The 21,862-nt window shown below is 43.9% G+C and overlaps 2 protein-coding genes across 2 annotated transcripts in view; both read left to right on the top strand.

The window, feature by feature from the left end:
* The first annotated feature begins 2,883 nt into the window (after positions 1 to 2,883).
* On the top strand, positions 2,884 to 15,549 carry trip4 (thyroid hormone receptor interactor 4). The gene is made up of 13 exons (XM_036543999.1): positions 2,884 to 3,026; positions 3,470 to 3,645; positions 3,749 to 3,879; positions 4,063 to 4,281; positions 4,504 to 4,582; positions 4,726 to 4,849; positions 4,952 to 5,167; positions 5,320 to 5,446; positions 5,878 to 6,062; positions 6,160 to 6,284; positions 6,457 to 6,548; positions 8,660 to 8,762; positions 15,419 to 15,549. The coding sequence occupies exons 1-13, from the start codon at positions 2,947 to 2,949 to the stop codon at positions 15,490 to 15,492; spliced, it is 1,731 nt and encodes a 576-aa protein (XP_036399892.1). The 5' UTR covers positions 2,884 to 2,946; the 3' UTR covers positions 15,493 to 15,549.
* Positions 15,550 to 19,670: 4,121 nt separating this feature from the next.
* The window catches only part of LOC118787809 (zinc finger protein 609-like), a 39,461-nt gene continuing 37,269 nt past the window's right edge, over positions 19,671 to 21,862 (top strand). Inside the window, exon 1 of the mRNA XM_036543498.1 lies at positions 19,671 to 20,088. The gene's annotated coding sequence lies outside the window, so the exon portion shown is untranslated. The remainder of the gene's footprint in view (positions 20,089 to 21,862) is intronic.

Raw genomic sequence — 21,862 nt, 5'->3', positions numbered from 1 at the left:
CCTATCTCCCAAACAGTGCAGTGACCCCATCTCCCACACAATACAAGGGAATTGCGGTAACCTCACCGCCTCTCCTTCAACCGTTTGCAGGGGTGACCCCCAGCATCCTGTCTGAAAAACAAATGGGGGTCATTGTACTTACTCCTTTTTTGTGGTATGCATGCACAGCAGTTTTGTGTACCCCAACAAATAAATGTATTTTTCTAAAAGTCAGATGTGACTGAAGCCTCTTTCTGTTTCTTCTTCTTTTGTTGTGAAAAAACACCCAGAAAATTTTAAATCCCATTTTACCCACCTGGCAGCCTGACATTATTTTTCAAGTGGCAATATTGTGTGCACTAAATATATACTGGCCATGTTGTTTGCTGACACAGACCAACAACCCCCCTTTGAATTGGGGTAAATACAGAGTGTCTTTACGATGAAAATATTTTACCCTTCAAATAATAATCAGGACAATGTAAAAGTAAGAATGTAACCAAGAAAATGTGAAGAGGTGCTGTTGTGTGTGACAGGCAGCTGTTGTGGTTATTTCCACTTTGCTGACTGTAAACAACCTTTGCCAGATGGTGGAACTCCAGCAAAGCTTTATCTGCAGTGTGGTCACACAGTAAGTTAGGTATCTGTGTGCGCTGTCTGTGACAGAGCATGGAAAATACCTTCAGCAGTCACAATAGAAACAGAGTCCTCCGATCTGAAAGTGTGGATTACACAGTGATCCAACACACCCTTATGTCCTTTTCAATGTGCAGGGACTGGAACACAAAGCAGCTACGCTGTTGAGCACTTGAAGAGGATTATAGTATTTTAGCAGCAAACAGAGCCACTTCACCATTACCCTGTCAAAGGCTTGGAGACATGTTTGCTGCATGTTAATCTATGTGATATTGTACTTGTTATAACCCATAGCATTGGATTTATACAGAGAGTAATGAGCGCATCCGGAATGGAGAGCGGAGACAATGTTTAATCAAGAAGCTCTACGGCACAGACTCAATCTGTGTCAGACCTCGAAAATGTTGCAGGACATAGCAGAAATGCTTGGATCAATAAAACAACTGAGTGCCAAATGCAGAGAGCGTGCAGAGCAGGGCTGCCTCATATCTGATCTCTCGGGTTCTCTCATCCTCCATTCTTTAATAGGGACACCTTCTTTCCTACTGTATATGTGCTGAACATATTCCCACTGCCTGAATAAATAATACTTAACACACAAGGCAGTAAAGAACTAATCAGTGACTGATTAGTAAATAATGAGGGTTATTGAGTTATTAAGTACATCTTACTGTGACAGGCTGTATATGTTAAGAGGCATAGACTGTATGTTTTTTACTTATTAGCACATCATCAATAATTAACTTCAACCCCTTTTTAAAAGTGCTGTTTAAAATGTAAATCTTCATGTTTTATTTAGTCACAAGCTTGCATAAAAGATCAAACAGCTCCTCAATGACGCTGGGGAAATGACCTAAAGACTTATCAGAAAATTCTCTGTGCAACCAGTTTGAATAGGGTGCTTGCTGAAAGACATCACACCTGTCTCTCAAGTGTGAACTTTAACTTGGTAATGTCACAGACGACATGGCAAGTGGCAAAATTGCCACTTTTACTTTAGCATTACAACTTCACAATTGAAAATGAAAGCTATCCACATTTAATTTTGCTGCAGCTCTTCCTACAATAAGTTCAAACATGTAAATCAAGTAGGTGGCCGTTTAGAACACGTAAAACAGGTAACAGGCAGCTTGCTGATTAATCATTCAAAGTAATTCAACATCAGATGATGGCTATTGTCCATATTTTAATAGGGGACATATGTGTTGACTGGTGACTATAAATTCTCTTCTTTTTATGTGTGCAAATGTCTTACATGATCAATCAGCGGCAAAGACCTCTTAACATAGTCACATTGCCTGAACACAAATGTATGATGAATTACTCATTAATGAGCTATGAAGAGTGAGCACATTACTTGTCTTAGGCATTCCTACAAACCATTTTAAAGGGGGTAGGGGGGAGTATTAATGATTAACAATTTTAGTTATTTGTGGAAAAACGCTTGAGGTATAAACTCATGTATGAAGGTAGCTTTTAAAAACTCTAACAGCAAGTAATAACTATTTAAGAGTCACCGCTTCTTCACTGAGTCACTGATTAGCAATTAATCAGTGCTTCCTACGTTTTCCATGGGGATTTCTCGTGCCAAAGGACCCCGATAGAAAATTTATTCTTGTGCTGCCATCTAGTGCCCATAAAGATACCTCGATTGAGGGTTCGCTATTGCAAACGAATGAGACGCTGGCATAACTATACACAGCACCTATTCTGGAGAGGCTGAAACAAACAAATAAATAAAATAAATAAATTTGGTCAGAATATCAGCAATCTGATCATAATTTCCAGTAGAGGTGGAAGTAGCGCTGTTGTGAGTGGCACTCTGTTAATGACATTGGGAACAGTGAAAGGACACCAGCAAACACAATAATCTCATAGTAGTAGATTAATGTTTTCCATCACCAAGGGAAAATTGTTCGGCGTGTTCGTACTTGGCCGTGGGGAGATCTGTCCCTCATACTTGCTGATGGTGTCTGGTAAACGTTGGACAATGTATCATTTTTTTGGTCACAGCAATTACAGCCGTTTGTTAATGTGAAAACAACAAATACCAACTGTGAAATATGTTTATACTTTTATAATGGCTCGGTAATAAAGTATTCTAAAATCCGCCATTTATAGCTATAGCGTGTATGACTACCTAATACATCTGCAGTCACATTTGTGCTGGGTATCCCTCGCAATGGACAGGAACCATTGTTGATTCCACTGCGGAGTGTGTATTATGGGGTACCGCTGTGTATCGAGAATACTCTTCCGAGTGGAAGAACGATGTGTTGACAAAAGTTACTAGTCGCGATTTGAAAAGACAGTTAAAGTGTTGTCGCCGGAATGTCGGAGTCATTGATTCGCTGGTGCGTGGATCAGCTAAACCATACATTTGGATTGGAGGCCAGCGAAGATATAGTACAGTAAGTTAAGTAAACGTTTGCAAGTAATCGCAGTAATTCCCTGGTAAGGTCTGTCCTGCTAGCGACAGCAGCGTTTTGCTGGCTGGCAGGTTTATTAGCTGTAACTTATGGGTACGTGTCACTTTCACATGATCTAGTCTATCTGAGCTAGCTGTACGTTTATAATGGCTCGCTTGCTAAATAAATTAATATTGACTATAATAAATAAATGTCAGTTAGATATCATGAGATTTCGCAATTGAGAACAGCTAATAATATGACATAGGTGTCGTTGGGTAATTTGGTAAACACAACGGGTGTGATCATCTCGTAATAAAGCACAGTATTTTATTAAACAGTTAGCTTCAAGCCGACTTTCAACTCATCAGTCAGTTTCGATGTAGTACGATAAAGTGGTGAGCCAAATGAATCTGAGAGGAGACGCTGTATATTGTTGCTTTCAGGTACATCCTATCCATTGAGAATGCGGAAGAGATCGCGGAGTACGTGGGAGACTTGGTTCAGGGCACGGAAGGGAAGAAGAAGGAGTTTATAAATGAACTGCTGGCCCGATGGCAGCGAGCCCGACGCCCGGCCCCGGACAACGTCGGTCCTGTCCACCGGAAGGAGACACCTGCAGGTACGGCTTGACGAGACAGATTTAGCATAGGTACTGTAAAACATATCTTGAACAGCAGGAAACAGTAACTGTCCCGTCTTTGTCCACGTGTCATTGCTTTCAGAGTTTCCAGATATGGCCAAGGACTCGTTGAAGAAGTCCAAACGCAAAGGCAGGAACAAGCAGGAGGTGATGACCGTTAGTGAGCCAGAGCCTGGACCGGAAGAGGTCAAAACGCCTATCGACCTGCTGAAGGTAAGGACTATGTGCTGCACTGCCACTTGAGCTAGGGTAATGAGGATAACTAAATGAATGTAATGTAATGTAGAGGAACATATGATATTTTGATAGATAACATTAATGTATGTAACAGAATGATATGTAGTAATATATATCATGTTATGTGAAGTTATGGAAAGTAAATTCTGCTATTTTCAGGCGCAGGAGAGCAGCAGCTGCTCTTCGGTGAAGAAGAAGAACAAGTTTGTGAATCTTTATGCAAAGGAAGGGCAGGACAGACTGGCTATCCTGTTGCCAGGGCGACACACATGTGAATGCCTGGCGCAGAAGCACCGCCTCATCAACAACTGCATGACATGCGGGCGAATCGTCTGTGAGCAGGAGGGCTCGGGGCCCTGCCTCTTCTGTGGCAACCTGGTGAGAGAGAGTGCTTCCTCTGCCTGTGAGCTTGTCCCTGTGACTGCATCCAGTCTCTGGGCATGTTCCTGTCCAAACTCTATGTTGGATGTGGCCTGTGTAGCATATCTACTTTCAGCAGTAAAATGCCTATTATTGACCCATCACTACAACAACTCCAACTCCAGCTAGTGAGATCATGTGGGTGTGTGAATACCTCCGTAAAGGAAGATTTCCTTGCAGGTCTGCACCAAAGAGGAGCAGGAGATTCTGCAGCGTGACTCCAACAAGAGCCAGAAACTGCGCAAGAAGCTGATGGGTGGTAAGCTGTGCCACAAAGGCCTTAATCACATGGCAGTGACATCAGCAGAGAGGGAGGGGCCTGTGAGTCAGTGGCTGTGTGTTTGTTTGTGTGTGTGAATATATTCTTGTGTGTGAGAAGCCCGAACTCTCTGTGTTGTTCAGACAGAGCCCTGCAGGCCGATGCGCCAGAGAGGGATTGCCTGCCTTCTCGGGAGGCTCGAATGAAGGCGGGTTTGGAGAAAGCCATACAGCACAAGGACAAGCTGCTGGAGTTTGACAAGAACAGGTATGACCAACCACTCACAGCTTTGGGATGAATCTGCGCAGTGCTGCACTGAGGGAGAAGGTGGTGCGGGCTGATTTTCACTGAGGCTGATTTTCATTTCAGTGTGCGGAGGACGCAGGTGCTTGATGACGAGTCAGACTACTTTGCCACGGACTCAAATCAGTGGCTGTCGCAGGCAGAGAGGGAGGCCCTGCGGAAGCGGGAGGAGGAGCTTCGGGAGCTGCGCCACGCTTCCCGCAAGGACAGGAAGATCACACTGGACTTTGCTGGCAGACAGGTGCTGGAGGAGAGTGACAACCTGAGCCAGTACTACAGCAAGTAAGAGTGGCATCTGTGCACATTTAGATGGAACCAGCATAGACTGTTTATCACTGGGTGGTAGAAATGAATGCTCAGCAGTCTGGAAACTGTAGTAAAGATGGCCAGCAGCCCTTCAGGGTCTGACCAATGAGGCTCTCTGTCTCTGACAGGTTTGACGAGGCTGTCCATGCCATCAACACAGGGACTCTGGTCAACACACCCCAGCGCCCTGTGCCTGGGGGTCAGCAGCCCCCACGAGATCTGGTGAACCCCAACATTGTGCAGGCTGCACCAAAGGTTCGTCAGCCCCAATACACAATGATGTCACGTCTCTGTGTTTTTGCAAGTTGCCATGGATACGGGTGTTGGTGAATCAGTAAGTAATAATAATAACCAGCAATTTCTGATGAGTGTTGTGCATCCCTTCATCTATTCCTTACTGGACTCTGCTGATTCAAGATGATACCCTGTCACCTTCTACGTGGATGATATATAAATTCCAACACCTATACAATACCTATTTATAAATACCCAATATCCCATAACTGTGAACATGTGTGTAACTATGTATTGCATGTATGTAAATGTGTATGAGCCATGCCTGTGTAAATGTGTGTGTTTTGTATTCGTGACTGTGTGTGAGCCATTCCTGTGGAAATGGGTGCATTGTGTATGTGTAAATGTTTGTGAGTCGTGCCTTTTTAAATGTGTGTGCTCTCCTGTTTCAGTGGGTAGATGTGGGAAGCCACGAGGATCACAGGAAGCCCCAGGGTAGGGGCGTGGGTGATGAGGTGGGGCTGGAGCGCGCCCGATTGCGCCTGCAGGACCGGGAGCTGCAGGAGATGGCAGATGGGGGCTGGTGCCTCAGCATGCACCAGCCCTGGGCGTCACTGCTGGTCAAGGGCATCAAACGGTATGGGCGATGGAGTGCCGTGTGTTAGTGTGCTGTGTGCGAAGTGTGAGCCTATACAGTGTGTGAGTGCAGATAGCGCAATGCATTGCCCTTGCAGGGTGGAGGGCAGGTCCTGGTACACATCTCACAGGGGTCGTCTGTGGATCGCCGCTGCCGCCAAGAGACCCACCCCCCAGGAGATCTCCCAGGTGGAGAGCATGTACCGCCAGCTCTACAAGACAGGTACACAGCTGCCTCTGAGTTTCTGAGAGTGTGAAGATAAACTCATATTCATACAGTCATAACCAGAGTCAAACAGTCATACAGTCTCATTCACATAGTCATACAGTCATATCTGTGTGTTGAGCAGAAAGCCTTGAATCACTGCCCTTGTGTGGTTGTTTTTGAACTGCAGTGCCCCAGTTTCCTACAGAGTACCCCACAGGCTGCCTGTTGGGCTGTGTCAACATGACTGACTGTCTGTCCCAGGAGCAGTTCAGAGAGCAGGTCTGTGAGTCTCTCTCTCTCACACACACACACACACACACACACACACACACACACACACACACACAGTACTCAAGCAACACACGAGGACTGATATAACCCAGGTGAGCCAGTTTGCCATGCAAATCTACTCATCAATAGGCTAGATAATCATCACATTATTGATACACGATGCCACATACATCGGTGGTTAAAAAGGCAATTTTGCTTCACCGGAGTAACAGCAAAACCACATGTGCATGGCAACACTAACTAAGCTGCAGTTCTGGGGTTGCTAAGGATCCAAATAGATGCTAGCTTTTCTCTTACCGTGTATCTGCCAGCAGAGGGTGCAGTGTACCACTTTCGTGACAGCACCAGGCAGCCATTTTCAGCTGTTGAGTGAACCGAATGCCATTCACAGCTACTGACATACCACCAACAAAGCGATGTGAATTGTGTTATCATAATATCAACATATATATAGTCTGTGGTGTGTTGTGCCAGCCAGTCCCTTTGATGTGCAGGGTAAAGGGTTTGGAGGTGTGGACACAGCCAGTCAGTGCTTCATTAATTATAAAGCAGCTTAGGCTTCTCTTTCATCTTTCCCCTTTCATCCCCTTAAATCCGCATGCTTTCGTCTCCCCGAAGCGCGTGCGTGTGTGTGTGTGTGTATGTATGCATGTGTGTGTGTGAGTCTCTCTTTCTGTAGCCTGTTTTCTTTCAGTGGATTTCATGTTGCAGGAGTGATTGGCTTGTCATACTGGAAATATCCCAGCAAATTGAAAAGAATGCTCCACTTACTTTCTTGCCTGAAAACACTTGCAGCTGTCAGCATCTTTCAGTTTCTATGTGTGTGAACATCCATTCATGTGTGTGTTTGGTTGTGTGTGTGTTTATGTGTGCGTGTATGTCTGTGCGCATGTGAGTGTGTATGACAGAGAGGTTAGATCAGACAGCTTGCAGCTGTGAATGAGCTAGAGGAGAAGGTGGAGGGACTCAGGCACAGAAGTGACTTGCTCCACTTCTGGGTTGATTCGTTAACGGGAAAAACTCAGGGATTTATACCCTGCATTTTCCTCCAGCTCTGGTTTGTGTGTTACATTCGTGCATGAGAGGAGCTACAGTAGTTCCATTCTGATTGATAGTTGCAGAGGTGTGCATTGGCAAAACTGAAGATCTCCATTTTGGTGCTGCACTGCTATTCTAAGTCCTTAAATTGCATGTTGCTTGTTTCAAGTATTTGTCTGATTTAGTAAAAGTATTAAGTTAGAAAAGTCCACCCACAGAAGGTGTGATATCAGAGCTGAGGGATTTATGTGTTTTTCACTCTGCGTTCCGCTCTTTTATATAGCTCATCTCAAGAGTGTTTTTTAGAGACTATTCAGACCCACTGCAATAGGAAGTGGCAATAATATGAAATAATTTATAGCATGGCTGGAAGGTACCTGCTTTTTACAGTCTGTGGCTAAATAGAAGAGCACACAGCAGGAGTGAAGTGGAAAATTCTGTTATTAGAATGTTCCAACCATGAGATCACTCACTGAGATCTCCCATTGATTACACGGATCAGTATTCAAATGCATTTTAATTCATTCAAAAATGAAGAAAAAAGTTTTAAACCTCAAAGTTCATTAAAAACCCTGAATAAAATAACATAATTCATTAGCATTAATATCCCTAATATCCCTGACTGAATGCAGGGAATGCAGGCCCTTTGCAGTGAGTCAGTATTCACACAGAGACTTTGGGGGGAGAGAAAGGGAGGGTGTGATTATTTGTAGATTTGGTCTGGGGAGCCATATTAGTGAATATCAAAAGTATGGAAATAAACATCAATCCTGCATGCATCCACTGGATTATTCCCTGGCTTCAGCTTTCTTAGCAGTGTGTGTGATGTGAGGTTATTTGTTTGATGGGTGCGTGTGTGATGTGAGGTTACATGTTGTGTTGGTGTGCCTGAGATCATGAGTGAGTGTAAAGGAAATTGGTCGAATCAAATCATTCCCCAGGCAGAAGAGAAATGACTTTTTTGTCACAGAAATGTCTGGCAGTCCCCCTCTAATCCTTCTCTGTCCTTTTCCTAGTGACCCTCCCTCTCGTCACCTCTAACAGCTCTCTCCCCTCCACAGCACCCTGAGGTTTGTGAGGAGTCCAGTTCTCCCTTTGTCTTCATATGCTCGCACCCTCAGGAGCTGCTGGTCAAATTCCCCATGAAGGGGAAGCACAAAATTTGTGAGTACTGCCTTTCACACTTAGACATGAGCACACACACCCCTATACTCTTAAACACAAGAACATACACGCTTTTCACATTTGCACAGGAGCACACATGCACCTTTCACACTTACACAAGAGAATATATGCACTTTCAACAGTTACACGCAAGCTTACGTGCACACATATCTATGTAGCTATGGACGGACACGCAGAGCGCACAGACTGTGCAGTCTGGCCTTCCTGGCTGATTTTCATATCGGTGAACGTTGGATACAGGTGCTTGATGATGGGTTGGTCTGGAAGCCCAAATCAAAAAGGCCTGCAGCATGTGCTGCTAATGTCTGTCCTGGCAATGCTGTGCGCATGTTGAGAAGTTTAATGTTGTGGTCTGTCCGAGTCACAGAATTGTTCTGTCTCCTGTCCAGTCACCCTGTGGTCGCCCCACTGAACGAGAAAATGGGAGATCAGAAGCCCAAAACACCCTCTCTGGTGGAGGGATGTTTTTCCCAAAACCTTTTCAAAATTTCTGACTAACTGGGACAGAAAAAAAGGAGGATGGATATTTTTATTCATGGATTCCATTTAATATTTAATACGCATTCCCCAGGACTGCGACGGTTTCTGCTGAGAAATCTGCCGTCAGCCCCGCCGAGCCCAGCTACAGAGTCCCTTCGCTAATGCGCTGAGAGGCTGCCGGGCTTCAGAGCTGGCAGAACCTGTTGATTTCAGTTCTGTCACCTGGCTAATGAGGGTGACAGAGAGCACAGCGCTGCTAATGCAGGCCAAGTGTGCAGCGAGAGACTCAGAGCGGGCTGTGCAGCGTGGAGGTGCTGCCTCATGCGGTCCAGAATGATGAATGAAATAGATGTCGAAGAGCAATTTTACCAGCGCTGTCACTACTGCTCTGGTGCTGTGTCTAAAGCACCAACATCCTTCTTTTTTCTTTAGGCTGGGCTTTTTTTTTTCACTATGTTATGAATCTCTGTGAGATTTACAAGCTGTACTGGGATCAGTGATGTGTGTCTGTTTACTGCTCTTGTTAAAGGGGAGATATGACCCTGGGTCAGGCGTTGTAGAGGAGTGTGCCACCGTTCATTCGTGGTCGTTTGTGTCTGTGGACTGTGATGGGGCTCCCAATGAGTGAATGGGACAGTGTGTTGGGGGTCCTGACGAGAGACAGGGACACCAGACGGCAGTGTCGTTCTGTAGGCGTGAATTGAGCTTGTATCCAGTTGGTTGCAGTTTGGTATACTGAGTGGAGCCTAGCTATTGTATATTTGAGTTCTTACCTTGCCTGTACCAGGCCATGTGTCCGTCCCCCCAGCTGTGTGACACGTGTTACCCAGGAAACCCAGTGTTGCGCTGGGGGCTAGCCCCGTAGGTCATGTCTCTTGTTGGAAGTGCCTAGGTCATGTTCCTTAGTGTAGATTAATCCCAATGGCATGTTACAATCAAAATGGGTTTTTAGTTGCACTTTAATTATCTTATGAATTTAAATGACCTGTGACCCAGTTCACTCATTACTGGATTATTATAATAATCCATCTTTTATGCAGAGGAAACGGAGGCATGTCTGAAATCCTGACCCCTCAGACCTCTGGGCGGGTGGTGCAGCACAGAAAGGGGGTGTGAGGGACCCCCAAACCCCCCCCCCTATTGATCCTGTATAAACTGTGTGCAGGGTATCCCATGAATGCTGCCCGTTGTGTCTGGCTGTGTGCATGCATCGTATGGTCTTGTTTTATGAGAGGTATTTCTTAAAAACAGCTGTACTGGTAATTGCAGGTTCTGGAATTTCATAGTTGAAACACCATAGTAATTTATACTGTAAGTAATCTGATGTTAAGAATATTTAATACATTCATATGGTGGTCATCACTGAAAAATGTGTTTTCTTTGGAATAAATGCAGTCCATGTTCTTATGCATTTATGCAAATGTTTGATGTGGAGCTCAGTTTATTTTACTTAAACTGTTAACAGCCGATAAACATATCTGTCTCAACACATCTGGTAAGCCCCTGTAAACATGTAGAGTTGTTCGTAAATGCATAATTATACAGTTATAATCTCTAATAGTAGCAGCTGTGCATCTGAAAATAGACATCCTCTTCCTGTCAGCGTCTGTGTAAACATGGCTGCTGGGAGTCAGTAGTAGGTGTTGGGGTGTTCAAGAGCTGCTCTGCTGTATGAATGTGCTGCCCTACAGCTGTGTGTAGTACCTTATCTAAAGGTAAAGTCTAAAGACTAAAATAATGCAAAAATGCGTGAGGTGTGACTAAGGCCAGTCAGCTCCCTGCAGAATTTTTTTCATTCTCCCAAGTCAAGAAGTGCACATCTCTGTTACTTTCCGACATGAGGTCTGGTTCAGATGTCTTTGTGAGGTAGACCACATCTGACCCCACTAATCCTTCCCCAAGAGAGTGGGGCTGTGTCTGCTCCTGGCTGCAGGGGCTCAGGGTGGGAGTTACAGATGGCAGCCAGGGGGCAGTACACCCCTGGTTTTACTGGCGTTTCAGTGCTTCAGTACACTAAACAGCCTGTGGGAATGCTGTCTTGTGGGGACGCGTGGGTGTGCGCTTATGGCCACAGTAGGGATGAGTTTACTGCTGGAGTGGGGGGTGTGCTTATGGCTGGAGCTGGGGTGTTCTTAAGGTCAGCCTGGGAATTCAGCCCTGATTAGGGATCAGACAGGAGCCCCAGAGAGCTCCAGGGAGGCTGTGGCTAATGCAAAAAGCAGGGTTTTGAAGGATGTGGCTTCTCTGTTAAGGCTGCAATGTGGCATAATGGGTTGGCAGCAGGGCTTGCAGCCCTAAGGTTGCTGGTTTGATTCCCAGGTGGGGCACTGCGTTTGTACCTTTAGGCAGGGTACTTAATCCGAATTACCTCTGTAAATACCCAGCTGTTTAAATGAATGACATGAAATTTGCAAGCTATGTACGTACATCTGCTAAGCAAAAAAGTCAGTTAAAAACAATGTTGAATAGTAGAATATAGCTGCTGTCTTTCTTGTGGGTTTTACAGGCCCAAACACTGAACAGCTGGTGGGGGTTTGTAAGTTTAGGGCTTAGGGCAGCTGGTGATGGTTTGTAGTCTTGAATGGTGATCTGTCTTTCCTTTAATGTGGCTCCTCTGAGCATTTTGAGGTGGCAGAGATTGGATCCCTCTGGAATTCATTCAGAATTCTTCTCAATTCCTTTGTCAGTGTTGCTCAGAATTTATGTTGGCTGCCTAATTTGTTTGATCGTGTCCAAAGCCAATCAAATCCAGCTCTCCAAATTGTACAGTTTTTCCCCTGAAAAAGAAGAACATCCCTTGGAATAACTGAAATCCTGGGGATTGGATTAATCCCTCCTTTCTAACAGAGCAGTATTCCCTTTGGGTATTTCTCTGGAGGCTCTGCACCCCCTGCAGCTCCTGCTCCTCATCCCATCCCATAAATCGACAAAATGTGTTGTGTCAAGGATGGCTAGTATTTGAAAATACATTTTTTGCACTCCAGTTTTATTTTTTAGAGTACGCTGCATCCTCGTAATGATCACAGCACACCCAGCTGGTCTCAGACCCTCTCCTGATTACATAAGCAGGCCTAACCCCATCAGGGGTAAAGAGCGAATTAATCGACTGAATTTTACCCACCACTGGGAGAGTACTGCGCTGAATTATACAGGGATCCACTCACAGCTTGGAGATTAGTGTGCTGAATCCACATACTTTGCCTGCCATGGTTATCACACAGTTTGAATTTGGTTTGCGTAATTTAACAGAAAAATCTATCAAGAGGGAACTGGCCCTAAATTGTGAGATTTTAAAGCAGATGTGAAGAAATACCCACACAAGTTACAATCATACAAAGTGTAGTAAGACAAAGGCATGTTGAGGATCTATATATTTGGCAAGGACTATAAACCCTAAGACCCTAACCCCCTAAAGACCCTAAAATGGAGTCTTGTGACATACCTCTTGATTCAGGTTTCCAGCAGTCAGTACAGTTCTGATTCTCCACCAAAGATCTTTTAGAGAACAGTGGTGGTGTTTTTTGGAGTTAACAGCTTATGTGCATCAGTGTTCAAGGGTATCAAGGGTGTGAATCAGTGTTCACAGTGTGTTAATTATGTTATCAAAGATGTTGTTTATTGGGCTTTGTGTTGGTTTGCTAGAGTACCTACCTGATGTGAAGGGCGAGAGCAGTTACACCACCTGGCCTCGAACCCGGGTCTACGGGGTGCCAAACCTGCAGCTTGACTGCAATGCCAAAGAGCCAGGCTCTGGGTGGGGTGGGGTGACTGCTCTGGCCCTTCGCTACACTACCATAAAAATATGGCTGTTGCTGCACTTTCTTTAGAAACAAAACACTCCTGCACTCATTCTAGGTCGAATGAAGCTGACACTTCATTTTGTTGACACTGCCTCCTAGCTGCCCAGGAAATGTGGCACTTTGGGAACCCAGAACCAAAGCCCTCCGGGAGCTCTTCAGCAATCAGCTTTTAGGGACTGAAGGGGGATACCAGGATTGATTAACCTTTCAGGCATGTTCACGTATGATTTAGTCTGGGAGTCATGCAGCCTCCCTTAGAACAGGAGCAATGCAGAATCAAACATATGCAGAACAGGCAAGAGAATGGCCTCTTCTGAGCCATCTATCCCATCTCTGATTATTATCAGATTTCCCAACTTGGCTAGTTATACTGTACTTAGTATACGGCTAGTATACTAAGCATCTAATAAAATGCTTTAAAAAGTGGCTTCAGTACAGACTGCACTTTGTAAATTGACAACAGAATACAGTAATAAGGCAATAGGTCATTGTGGGCCAAACACAGGAACTCACATCCACCAAATTAAGGTTAAGTACACTGCTCATGGGTACAGTGGTGGTGCACCCAATCAGGATGTGAACCTGCAGCCTTCTGGATGGAAGCCCTGTTTCAGGGTGCTGTGTGTTCCACCTGGGGGTAAAGGGCAGGAGAAGCACTTCTGTTTAGTTCTCTAGTTCTGTAGCTTTCTATAGCTGTGTAGCTTCTGCCAGGGGAACTCATTCACTCTTGAGCAATGTGTGCCAGTCTCATTAATGTCAGGCTGTATTAGCAGAAGTAGTGTAAACTCTGCCACCCCCAGCATACCATCTTCTGTGTGTGATTGGGAACAGAGGGAGTCATAGGTAGATGAACAAGGCTTCTGCCTAGACGTCTTCTCAGAGAGTGGCATTCTCGTAAGGATAAGCTCACACAGTAATCTCATTCCTTTACTTTAAATTCCACATAGTCATCTTACACCTTTAAAATTACAATCAGCTTGTACCCTTACACTAAACTCCATATCGAACATGTATTTTTTGAAAAAGTTTTGATCTTTCATGCTCATGTGTGCAGAATTTCTCTTGCGTGCTCTTCAGTCAAATAAATCTTTGTCCCTGTAGTTTGAATTCATGGGAAGAAACAGAAAAACGTTATTCTGCTGCCAAAATAAAGTGGAGGTTTTAGAGTTCAGGAGGTGAGGTTATTTATAGTTTAATAGGAAACAGGAAGCAGCTGCCAGCGGCTGTGTTATATAGTTATATGTGTTATACAGTATTGACTAGACACTCCTTCTGGCAGGGGGCCTCAATGAAGTTTAACTGGAGTCAGCACAAGCCCACACAACATTCCTGTAATGCTTAAGTAACATTCTGTGTCAGCTACATTGAGGCTGTGGCCTCCCTGGGGTGTGTGTATTGAGCTGCACCAGGAAGAAGCCCCAGCCTGGGGGAGTTCATGGAGTAAGATCCTCTCAGTCCATAGCTGGGCTCTGAGACCACCTCGCAGGCCTGTCTGAACCTCCCTGCCTCACCTGCTCCTTACTGTTCAGCCTACAGACACAGCTACAGTCCGTCCTTCGAGCATAGACACTCACCTGTGTGTCAGCACAGCACAGCTACGCCTGTCTTATTTAACCACGCTTGTGAGAACAGCTTGGTTTCTGATTGATTTCCTTCTTCATTCATACAACACACCTGTTCTTCTGTCCTGTAGGCATAGCCTAGTCTTACCTGATCAGAGCAAGTTAACTGCATTACAGACTTAGTAGATTCTTACCTGATCAGAGTAGGTTTCCCAGGAGGAGGGCTGTCTCTCTTTACTTTTGCTGAGGATCTACTGGACTTTGATTGTTTCTGACTCAGCAGATCTGTTAACCTAGGCAACACCCACAAACGCTGGCTGGCTGCAGGGCAACACACCCGCTGTCTGTTTCCACAGGAAGACCTGCAGCAGCATGTTTAATGGTAACCAGAGGGTTGCAGGTTTGCATCCTGGCTGGAACACTGCTGTTGTAAAAGCTGCTGGTACTTCACCTGAATGGCTACAGCAAATATCCAGCTGAACAAAGGGGAAACATGTAAAAACTTTCCCTAAATAAGGATCTGCTTACTGCTAATAGCGATGACAGAGCAGTCATGTTGGTACTTTTGGAGCTGCTCCCTTGCTCCCTTACACAGCCCAGGGATGATCTAAACCTGTACATTATACACTTCAACACACAAAGTAAGAAAAATCATTGAACAGCCTGTTTCTTGCTTGTGTGTGAGAGTGAGTGTGTGAGTGTGTGTAGATGTGGGTGTGGGTGTGTATGTTTGCAGGAGCGTGTGTGAGTGTGGGTTATGGCTGTTATATCACTTTCTGTCTCTCTCTCGTAGGGAAGCTGGACAGTCAGCATCACCAAGCTGCCAGGAAGGGTCTGATGAAGCTGACGGCTGCAGTGTTTGCCTGAGCCCCAGCCATGGGGTAGACTTGCCTGTATGGGATATTCAGTTATATCATGGCAGTAAAACATGCTCAGAATACACTCCTGTTTGTCTCATTGTTGGTTTGGTTTGTCTTACAATAATATAATATAATATAATATATATAATGTACTAAGTATGATGCAATAATATTATTTATACACACACACATTGCGTATTGAGTCTAAAGCTGGCATATAAACAATACATCCATCTGTGCATCAACAAACACTGCAAATAAAGGTAGGTTTTCCTGCAGAGGTGACCAGGTGTGTCAGTGCGAAGTGTGGGGTCACTGGAAGGACGCAGCAGAAGAACAATACAGCCTTCAGCAGCTGGAGTAAACAATCGTCGCCTCTGAATGAGAGCAGCCAGCTCCCCAAACAGGGGACACACCTGCAAGTGTGAACTTAGAACCAACATTTCCCTCAGCACCTTTGTAAATCTGCATTCCTCTACCTGTGGGAGCAGCTGCTAGAGCAAGATACGGAAGTGAACGTCCTGTGTGTGGGAACCTGGAGGGGATCATCTGTGTGCATCTCTGCTTTCAGCCAGTAAAATGAAACTGAATGTCTGGTAAGAGGGAAAACAGCCTCTTCCAGTAGCACTCCCCCTCAGTCATTTCCCTCTCTGTGCAGTGCCTGTGGTTACAGCTTCAGCCAAGAGCCACAGTGACAAACTGTCAGATGCACAGTGATTAGATCTGGAGGGAAACAAAAGGCACTTTCATTGTCTACTGTGGAAAATAATGTCGGTTTCTTTACAGAAAGGGCTCTCTCTCAAAAAGGCAAATCAGTCATTCGTGAGAAGAAGATCTTTAACTGAACCGCTGCTCAAACAAGAAGTGGCTGGTCTGCGCACAGCTTCTCTGAGGCAAGACCTTAGGTCTGCGGTGGCTGCTCTGAGGAACTGAAATGTGTGAACTTTTCACCGTCTGGCCCCCAAACAAGTTAGACCAGCCTACAGAGATGCTGGGATCCCCAGAGAGGGAGCTTACAGAGCTTACAGGAGATTACAGTTTGGTGCATGAGTGAATGATAACGGCAGCCAAGGCTGGTGACTGTAGAGATTTTTGACTTAACAGGTAGACCCGTTATGTCACTGCCTACAAGAAAACCACTGGAATCATATGTACACACAACCACATTTGCAACAATTTGTGGAATGTATGGGCGTATATATCCACATATACTTGGGACACATACACACATATGCACATGCATATATAACAGCATTCCTTTGTAATGCAAAGCATTTCTGTCTGCAAATTGGCTGCATTCTTTTATATGTTGTTGATATTTTCTCATAGGTCAGAAGCTTCCACACTAGTAAAGCCAGGAAAGGGTCCCCCTCCCAGGAAATGTGCTCAGTTCACACTATGCAGCTACAGAGGGACAAGACCCAAGGATGATTCAGTGCTTCACTCATTAATCTTAAATAATTCCCTATGAAAAAGATCATAGGACTTACTCACAAATTAGCATTTCAAGCACCAAGAGTGAGCACAAGAGAAAATAAACGAAATGGAAGTCGTGTCTCACTGTCCTTGCAATATTACACTGGGAATAACAGTGAGAAAATGAACTATTGCATCAAATAGAGCAATGACAAAATGACGTAACGTACAGGGAACCACAACAAGCGAAAGATCAGACACAGCTGCAGACAGTGCCAGCAGATCGTATCACACAAATGTGATTTATCCGATTCCACCCATCAGGCACACCTGTCTCTTGTCTTCCCACACCATAGGTGGGAGCCAGGCTTGTAGCTCTGTCTAATGTAATGACTGGTTTATAGTGGTGAGTGAGAGAAATGTATATTCTTCACACAACCCTGCATGCCGGACAGACTGCGCAGTCAGGGGCCACTGGCACTAATGAGCAAAGCTTGAATCCTGTTTCCTTACTGTGCTGTCAGCAGTTTAGACTTGGATATATAGTCTTGTTTGCCTATATGTGCAGGTGATTGTGCCCCATAGCCTGTGTGTGGAGCTGCTATGCAGATAGAGTGTTCTGCCTGTGTGAAAATGAGCCCATTAATGCAGCTTCCGTTGGCCTCCCAGCACTGTGGCCTCCATGTTCCCATGATGTCTCCCTCCGTCATGTCAAAGACAACATTATCATTATCGTATTCTTGTTGCCTGGGCAACCAGCACAGGGAGACATAAAACCTTAAAGTCACCTCCTTTGAAGCAGGCAAACATAGGTTATCTCCCTCACTGGGCAACAGACTGCCTGACACACTTTACTGTGGTCAGGAAGGAACTCAACTCCTGTGCTGTCAGTCCTTTACTGCTGTCTTTGATAAGCATGACCTGCAGCAGCAGAGTTCAGTGCGAGCCCAGCTTCCTCTCGGTGTCAGGTGGCCAGTTTGTCCTCCCCTCAACTTGGCATCAGTGGATCATTTCCAGTTCTGCTCCTCCTATCCCCCATTTTGGTGTGTTTCTGCCCCTCCAATGGACCCAGTCAAACTGCCTGCGATAACCTAACCCTAAAGTGGCTATGCCTGACCTTGGCTGTGGAAGATATTGTTGGATGATATAATACATCACATTTTGCCCTGCTGAAAAAATGCTAGCAGGACGTTTCTGGTTTTCTGCTTGCTAAAACAGCCAATGACCTGCCTACACTGAAGCTGAGTCACAGCTTCACAGGTTTCACAGGTTGTAAGCCATGCTGGTTCCTCTTGTCTGTGAGCTGTAGATCCAGGACTACAGGTATGAATTTCAGGTTGGGCACTGCTGTTATACCCTGGGGTAAGGTGCTTAAAATGAAGAGGCTCAGTAAACATCTGGCTGTGTAGGTGGACAATATGTCAGCAATGCAAGCTACCTTGGGTAAGGGCAAATGCTAAATAAGGCACACGGCAGTAGACACAGCAGACCATGATCAGCCTGAGAGTTGTTTATTTCCAGTCTCCCTGCTTCTTCTGAGAGCATCCAGAAACAGAGGAAATCTTCATGATCACAAGACTGTCTAATAGTGAGCTGGTAATAGAATTTTCATAGTGTTGTTTACTGAACACAACCACACATTTACGTGGTTCAGTTTAATGGTGTGGTTTACGAAACACAACCAAGCGTTCAGTTTCATGGTGTGGTTCACTGAACATTCCCAAGTGTTCTGATCAACTCCCGAGATCTTTTGTGTGTGTGTGTGTGTGTGTTTCTTTGAGAAAATCACAACATACAAAATATGAAAAACTAATTTTGAACTAAACCTTTTTTTTTTTTTTTGCAGCGGTTTCTTGCTGATGCATGGAAAAATAAAGTCCTTTGTGTGTACCCTAACTGCATAGTTATGGCAAGTGTGGCTTCTTTGTACCCCAAGATTCAATTATTGTTGACTTCTTTAAAAAATGAAGTCAAATCAAAACACTGGAGGCTTGGAGTTCAAGCACCAGGCGCATAAAATAAATGACAAATTACTTAGCCTTGTCTCAAGTTCTGTCGCTTGCTTGCATGAGCACATAGAGATGCAGAATACAGTGATTTGACAAATATTTCCTAAAATCCCAAAATTCAAAGTAAAAATGAATATACAGGTAGTGATGTATGACAGCTGTAGGATGCCAGGAAACTTGCAACCATCAGTCTATCCAAAAATGAAACATTGCATTTACACTTTTAGAGATCAAACTGACGCAATTAATGATCAACTGGTATACATTATAGCCAATGAATACCTTACCTAAAAAACACTTTTCAAATCTCGGAATATCTGGTTTGATTGTACCATGTACGGATAATTTTTCATTATTCAGCACAAGGTTTTTAAATATGTTAAGAAACAAAAGTGGTGGTAAGTGCATCTATCAGATTTCGTGTATCTATTTTGTTTTCATTCAAAATGTGGAATATGAATCCCTATCATTGTGTATTATTCTTTATCTTTCTTATAAGAGAAATCACCATTCACTATGCGTTATTCAAATTGCAGAAGCTTAGTCTGCTGTAGCATTATTATTATTATTATTATTATTGTTGTTGTTTTTTTTTTTTTTAGTCTGCTTAACGCAGCTAACGATTAAATCGAAGGTTATTGACTTCAGTAAAATCCATTATCCTTCACTGTAATCCAGTTCCGGTTCTTTCTGGTACTGTTTTCCCTCCTGGCGGTTCAATCCGACTGGAATATTTGCCTTGGTTTGCTAACAACGCGTTCTGCTTGTTGGTTACATTGTATCAATCTCTCAGCATTGAAAGATACTAACAGCCATCAAGATTTATTTGAGATACAAGACGGAATCAGGGATCTAAACTGGGATGGAACCTGGCAAAATATTGGATTGTACTACTAGGGCGACCAAAAACCTGCGCTTTAGATCGAACAGGGCTTAAAATTGAACCTAAAATGCCCGTTTTAGCCGGTATTTTTAATTTTGAACGGGATCTCAACGTGTGATGGCTGCAGTCCAGTGAAGTGGCCTTTCCTTCCCCCCGCTGCTGGATGTCTTGGGAGTACATTGACTGGGCTGCCTGTTTGTTTTCAAGAAATCGGGCTAGTTCAAGTCCTTTCCCCTTGCTTTGCGGATATATGGAATGTACTTAAATACTGGTTGGATCGGGGTCTGCAAGTGGGGTGAGTTGTGTAGGAATTTCTCCATTTTTTTAATGCGGGATGTGGCTAGCTAGCGAGCTAGCTGGCTAGCAGGGTGTTTACAATCGCATGCTTTGCCTCACCGAAAGCCCTTTGTCTGGGTTATTCTGAAGAAGATTTTACCAGATCGCGAATCTGTTTTAGTATCATATTGTTCGTGGTATATGTTTAACTATGATACAGTAATAACAAGGAAATTTTGGACATAGTTCAGCAAGTGTGTTTATGGGTAGTAGAGAAATGGACATTTTCATATCGTGGTCGCCTCGGAAGACCTTGTCGGGCATGTAGCTAGCTAATGTTAGCTGGCTAGCGACGTTCTCTAACTCGCGCTGATTAGCAGTATCAATATGGCTCACTTTAATCCGTTTTCTTAATCGTTTTTGTCCGAATGTAATGTTTTCATTTGTTTTTTTGTACGCTAGTGTAAGTGGTTTCAACTCGTATCGTTGAAACAGAACTGAATTTATTACCTAACTAGCTAACTGTAGCTTGCTACTTGCACACTGAGTGCAGTTTCATTTCAATGTGGCTTTTTTGTTTTTAGGCGTACAAATCGGAGCCCACTTTAGATTCTTGCTAAACACAAATATATTAGATTAACGAAGATCCTCGTCTCGTTGATCCCATTTTATTTTTAAAATGTTAAATTGGAGCTGGTTTGGAACGTGCAAAGGTAAAATCCAGCTACTTCGCTAATCTACTCCATATCAAATCATGTTAGCCAGTTAGCTAAGGCAAGGCCTTCAGACATAACGCTCTTGCGGTGGTGTGAATGTTGTGGCCTCAGTCGGAAGCTCAATCATTCTTTGTCAAGGAGCACGCGGTAATTTTCACGATTATTATTCTCTGGTCGTGTTACGTTGATTCTCTGTTGCAAAGTAATTAGCAGATATGCTTAAAATGTGGTTTAAGATTCGCTTCTTTTATTTGAGGCCTGTGCGTAATGTTTAACCTTATTGCACGCCATTCTTTGGCATGTTCCCAAGGCGCTCGGTTGGAGTAACTCCGTCTACAACTCCCTCTCTGCACGCCGTAGCTATAAATCAAGGTTTGAAATGGTAGATTAACTGAAGTAGCATTTTGAAATCCACACAACCATTAATTTACTTATTTTCTTGACCGTAACTACGTAGTTATTAGCATATTGCAAGGCTAATAAGTAAATCTGCCGTTTCTGTTCATGCGTTAAAGGCCCATTATTCCTTAATTTGATTGTTGTTTTCCAGGTGGTACTTTAGGAGGAAATGCTGGCATGTTTTCCAGGTGGTATTTTAGGAGAAAAGGCTGGCATTTGATTAATCTTATTTTACATGTAAAAATATTTTTGGAACTGGAAACGCTGTTGTACTCCTTGTAGGAATAAGAATGCTTATTATAGTTAACGTAGTGTTAGTGGCACGAGATCCTGAGATTTGTTAGCATATTTCGTTGATATCTTTCAGTTAGTCTCTTTACTTACTGGTTATTTGTGGATAGCTCTTAAATTGACACAGTTTCCCTCTGATTTTCGTTAACGTTGGCGTTTTTCTTCATTTGGAAGAAAGGGTTTCTATTTTACAAATTAAATAAAAAACGAACCCTTTTCCTTTCTGTAATATACTGTTACGACTCTGCTAATTACAGCGTTTGATGGAGTTAAATATTGGGGTTGGGTGTTATTACTGTCTCATGAGAAAAAAAGTTCTCATAGTTGGACTAACTCGATTTTTTTTAATTAATTATGATTCTGGAATCTGAATATGTTTGTATTTGG

This window comes from Megalops cyprinoides, chromosome 13, assembly GCF_013368585.1.
Source record: "Megalops cyprinoides isolate fMegCyp1 chromosome 13, fMegCyp1.pri, whole genome shotgun sequence".
NCBI lineage: Eukaryota > Metazoa > Chordata > Actinopteri > Elopiformes > Megalopidae > Megalops > Megalops cyprinoides.
Note: the sequence above shows the minus strand (reverse complement) of the source record. Positions and strands in the feature narration are given on the sequence as shown.